Genomic DNA, 5,404 nt, shown 5'->3' on the forward strand with positions numbered 1-5,404 from the left:
GTGGCGATGGGGATCCCACTTCTGATGTCGGAGACAGGGGTCTCTTAGCCGCTTCGCGAGTTGATTTGTCCGTCATGACTTAACTTCCGCTTGGGTTTTCTTAGTAAGACGCGCAGCGAGTTGCAATTGTTCGTGTTGCCCGTTCGAAGGTTCTCGAAAGAATGAGTCCTGAACCCTCTACTACTTTGCACAACCCTACGTTGCAACCACAATTGCGACACACTCGGCTAAGGTGGGTTCCCACCTAGCCACGCTCTTGAAACCCTTAAACGGTCTAAGAAGGTCACACTTCCTTTTCTCAATACTTTATTTAAAATGGCAGGTTTCTCTCAGTTATATTTAACATTGATTTGTATTATTACTAATTCTCTCGACCGGGCTATCCAGACTATCACACGTCCTCGTGTGCATGGCTTAACATTGGATTGGCATCACATTTTGCTAATCTGAAACAAATTTGAAGTTACTCATTAACTTAAATCATGACTTATTTTTTTTTTTTTTTAAATCCCTCAATACACTTTTTGTGTCTTCAAATGACAGTTTGGCAGGATAACTCTTTCTTATTAGTAGCTTGTACTCTTCTGCGCAAACCCGACCATTTGGCTTACAATTTATCACAACACAGTGCAGGCTCTTGCCGCCACTTGCGACGATATGCACCTTTAGTGCCACAATCTCTCATTAGATCAACTTAGCCTCTGTGTGTGATGTCCTGTGCACCCCTCTTAGGTGACAGATCTCAACTCATCTTCTGCGTCTATTTCAACGCCATCACTCTCTTTGAGCAACTCAGATGCAACTCGATTATCTGGTAGTTTTCTCAAGCTCTCATGCGGATACTTGTATGTTCTTTTACTAGTCAATGATTTCAACAGGTAACGATCACCTTCCAACAATTCTGTTACAACAAACGGTCTCTTGAACTTGGGATCCAATTTCGTTTGATGCCGTTCCTCACTTCTTAGCAAGACATGATCGCCAATCCCATGTTTCACAACTTTTGCCTTATTTTGATCAACTCTACTCTTGTCATATTTTGCATTCTTATCCATATTCTCTTTAGCTTCTGCCCTAGCTTCCTTACAATCTATCTTAGGTTCGGATATTATGGGTAACATGCCCAAAGGTCTTGCCTGCTTTCCTATTAGTAACTCTAAGGGGCTGAAATTAGTCACCCGATTACTAGTACAGTTCATAGCTAATTGGATGTCCATCAATGCATCCTGCCAAGAGCGTTCGCTTGTCTCAACTGCCGTCAACATTCCTTTCAACGTGCTCATCACGCGCTCCACTTGGCCGTTTGCCCTGCTTGCCCCTGTTGCAATTAAATGTAACTGAATTTTATTTGATGATATACCTGCCTTTACTGCGTTGATACAATTTTCCGTATCCAAATTCAGTGTGTGATATAGGTAAACATACTTGGTGAATGCATCTATTTGTACTATGATATACTCCTTTAAGTCATTTTTGCCGCTTAGCTTCCCACTAATATCAATATGTACGGTATGCCAGGGAATTTCTACCTTGGGAATGGGGTGCAGTTCCATTTGTACTTTGCCTGCTGAGGGTTTGGAGAGCTTACAGGTTATACAGTTTTCCACAAACTTTCTAACGTACTTCGACATACCTTCAAACCAATATTGTTCATAGACCTTGTTTAGAGTTTTCTGCCAGCCAAGATGCATTATAGCCTCGTGTACATGATTAATGACCGACCACCTAAAAGCTCTCGGAATCACTGGTAAGCAACGAGTCTTGCCGCTTCTCTGAATTTTGCGATACAACAATCCGGATCTTACTTCGTAAGTTTTAGCTCTGTCAACTTGCATCTCACCTCCATTTATTTGTGTCATGATATCAACTATACCTAAGTCCCTCTGCTGTTCAGCGATTAGCCAATTATCCGTTATCGCTGCCAAGTCAACGCGAACCTCAACTACTTTGTTTATCGTTTTCGGGACATCTCGAATAGGATTTCGGGATAGGCAATCTACGTGTGCCATTTGAGTTCCCTTTCTATATTCTACGCTAAAATCGAATGCCTGCAAGAACGCCCACCATCGGTGTACTCGTGGTGTCAGTTCAGCCTTTGTGCGACTCGCTTTTAAGGAATTGCAGTCAGTATGGACGACGAACTTTCTACCATGCAGGTAATGTCGAAAATGTTTAACAGCATTATACACGGCTAAAGTCTCTAGTTCATATGAATGATATTTTGATTCTGAAGCCGATGTACACTTACTGAAATACTCGATCACCCTACATGTGCCGTCAATCCTGTGAAGGAGCATTGCACCGTAGCCATCCGCGCTGGCGTCTGTATGCAACTCGATCGGAAGCTCAGGGTTGAATATGGTCAGCACAGGGTCACTTGTCAACACGTCAATAATCTTTTTTCGTATTTGTTCATGATTTTCCTTCCAAGCAAATCCATTTACCTTAGAAGTTAATTGATACAATGGTTTCATCTGTTCAGAGAATCGTGGAACAAACTTTCTGAAATATGAAGCCAAACCTATAAATTGTCTTAACTGCGTGGCAGTAGTTGGTTGGCTTAATGCGGATAGAGCTTCTATTTTTCTAGGATTGGGTTTAATTTCGCCATCTTTAATATAAAACCCGAGATACTCTATTCCTGTCTTGAAAAATGTGCACTTCTTTATATTGAATGAAAATCCGGCATCTGACAAGGCTTTAAGAACAACTTTCAATCTTGTAAAAGCTTCTTCTTTGGAGTTTGCGACTATTAACACATCATCAATATAGACAATTGCATACGAGTATGCCAAATCACCTAAGGCTCGTACAATCGATCTTTGAAATACTGACGAAGCGTTCTTCAAACCGAATGGCATAGCAAGGAACTCATATTGGCCTTCTGGAGTCACGAAAGCTGTCTTCTCGATGGAATCAGTGTGAATCGGTATCTGATAAAATCCGCTGGCCATGTCCAAACTGCTAAAGTATTTACTACCACGTAATCTATCTATCTGATCTGCTATTAATGGCAATGGATATTTATCAGACACCGTATTCGCATTTAATTCGCGAAAATCAATGCATAGTCTATCACTGCCATCTTTCTTTTTAACTAAAAGCATCGGACTAGCGAATGGAGAGCTACTTGGGCGGATGACATTGCTTTCAATCATTTGTAGAATTTTGTCCCTGACTATTAGTTTTTCTTCTGCACTTAGTCTATACGGACGTCTTTGTACAGTCTTATGTTCATCAATTAGACGAATTTCTAATTCTCCTGTAGTTATACGCCTGTGTGGCATGCCAGTTATAAATCGATCTGAGAATTCATTTAAAATATTTCTTAATATTATCTTATCATTATCAGCTAATTCCACATTATCGTTAAGCAGATTTTCTAAGATACTTATTGAAGTTTCATTACTCACTACATTGACAATTTGATTCCTATACATTGTTAATTTGTTAGCATCAATCATGACACCAAGACCTAGCTGCAATATTTCTCGACCAATTATAATATCGAACTTAAGGTAATTATCCTTTACTACATGAAATAGGACTTCTACATTAAATTCGGAAATATTTACAGTTGCCAATACTTGTAAGTTGCTTTTAACAATGTTGTCACCTATTCCTCTTAGCACTACCGTATTATAAATCCTTTTTCCAGCCAGCTTGTTGCAAAGTTTCTCCTTGACCAAAGAGCATTCGGCACCCGAATCGAAGAAGAAGATAAAACTCTCACCCATTTGCTTCATAATACTAGTTGGCTCCAACACTGCACACATGTCGACTCGCTTCTCGTTGTTGAAGTTGTTCGCCGATGTCGTTCCCTTCATACATACAGATGCAATGTGACCAGGATTGCCACACTTGAAGCAAGTAACTGCTGACCTCTCTCGTCCAGCCAAAGGTTTGCCAGCATGATGATTTGGTTTTGCGACGTTTCTTTCTTCTTCCTTCTTCTTGCGGCACTCAAACGCTTTATGTCCTATCTTGCCGCAATAATGACATTTGATTTGCGCCTGCGCCTTAAACTTCTTCCTGTCCGGTCCTTGATCCAATCCAGAGTAGTCGCTCACTTTGTTGAATGCAAACGCCTTTAAGAGCTGCTGCAGTTCATTCCGAGTTTTTATGTTTGTAGTGAAAACGGAACTTTGCAGTCTGGGCTCGATTTGGGACGTGTGGGCCAACACTAATGAAACAGCTATCTCCTCTTGGCTCATTCCTTTCCACTTTGTCAGCAGTGACGTCACCAGCCTGCTGCCATATACTGACAAGGACTCGTTTGCACTCGGCCGTCCGTTGAGAATGTTGAGCAATACGGCAGACGGTGGCTCGATGCCTTCATAGCGGTGTAAAAGCAAATCCTTAAATTCCAGCCACGACATTTCAGCGAAGCAAATTTGTGACAGCCATTGCGAAGAGTTTCCAAGCAGCGACTTGCTAAGCGCCATGACTAGTGCTCCGCCTTCCAGGGGACGCTCGGATAAGATCATATCCACGGTTTTACACCACGCTGCGGCATCGGCTCCAGGCGCATCAGGATTAAACATTGGCAATGTCACCGAAATATTTTGCGAGGCTGCAGTCGATGTTGTCTGCACAGTTTTTCAGCAACTCTAGAAAGTTTCGGTTCTGTGTCTCTAAAATCGCCTGCAACACACTGTCAGAATGTTCTTGTGGCGATGGGGATCCCACTTCTGATGTCGGAGACAGGGGTCTCTTAGCCGCTTCGCGAGTTGATTTGTCCGTCATGACTTAACTTCCGCTTGGGTTTTCTTAGTAAGACGCGCAGCGAGTTGCAATTGTTCGTGTTGCCCGTTCGAAGGTTCTCGAAAGAATGAGTCCTGAACCCTCTACTACTTTGCACAACCCTACGTTGCAACCACAATTGCGACACACTCGGCTAAGGTGGGTTCCCACCTAGCCACGCTCTTGAAACCCTTAAACGGTCTAAGAAGGTCACACTTCCTTTTCTCAATACTTTATTTAAAATGGCAGGTTTCTCTCAGTTATATTTAACATTGATTTGTATTATTACTAATTCTCTCGACATATACGAACTAACTTATTATTTTCCGATTCCACATTTGATTGATAACACTATGCAGCATCAAAAATTACCCTCGATGAATGCTATATTTTTGGATTCGTTACGAATTCCCAAGTTAAACTGCATTTTCCAAAGAGTTCCCCGACGCAAGGATTCTTAGCAAAAGGACCTCAAAGTTCGAAAAATGCTGAAATTGACCAACTTTGCGGAGCTCTCAGAGGCAAATGCATTTTATTTATTGGATCTTCTCTGAATTGAGACTAACAATAAGTATATAAAATCTTAAATTAAAAAACTATCTAACAGTCATGATGACTGACGCGAGATTAAAGGGCTCTAATAACTATTGCTGAGCTGGAA

General features: G+C 41.5%; 1 protein-coding gene across 1 annotated transcript; it reads right to left on the bottom strand.

Moving 5' to 3' along the window:
* Positions 1–728: 728 nt before the first annotated feature.
* LOC138914950 (uncharacterized) lies at positions 729–4,746 on the bottom strand. Its single transcript, XM_070219661.1, has 5 exons — positions 4,656–4,746; positions 3,636–4,573; positions 1,634–1,772; positions 1,426–1,564; positions 729–1,164 (listed from the first exon to the last, which is right to left on the bottom strand). The coding sequence occupies exons 1-5, from the start codon at positions 4,744–4,746 to the stop codon at positions 729–731; spliced, it is 1,743 nt and encodes a 580-aa protein (XP_070075762.1).
* Between the last annotated feature and the right edge of the window lie 658 nt (positions 4,747–5,404).

Source organism: Drosophila takahashii, chromosome 2L (assembly GCF_030179915.1).
Source record: "Drosophila takahashii strain IR98-3 E-12201 chromosome 2L, DtakHiC1v2, whole genome shotgun sequence".
Classification (NCBI taxonomy): domain Eukaryota; kingdom Metazoa; phylum Arthropoda; class Insecta; order Diptera; family Drosophilidae; genus Drosophila; species Drosophila takahashii.

Bases quoted from the DNA above. Each gene is read 5' to 3' on its own strand.
- LOC138914950 (XM_070219661.1), bottom strand. From the start codon at position 4,746: ATGACGGACAAATCAACTCGCGAAGCGGCTAAGAGACCCCTGTCTCCG. The intron at 1,773-3,635 runs GTAGTGCTAAGA...CGCAAAATTCAG, and splicing joins GAAAAAGGATTTATAATACG to AGAAGCGGCAAGACTCGTTG. The intron at 1,165-1,425 runs GTATGTTTACCT...GACTAATTTCAG, and splicing joins CAAATAGATGCATTCACCAA to CCCCTTAGAGTTACTAATAG.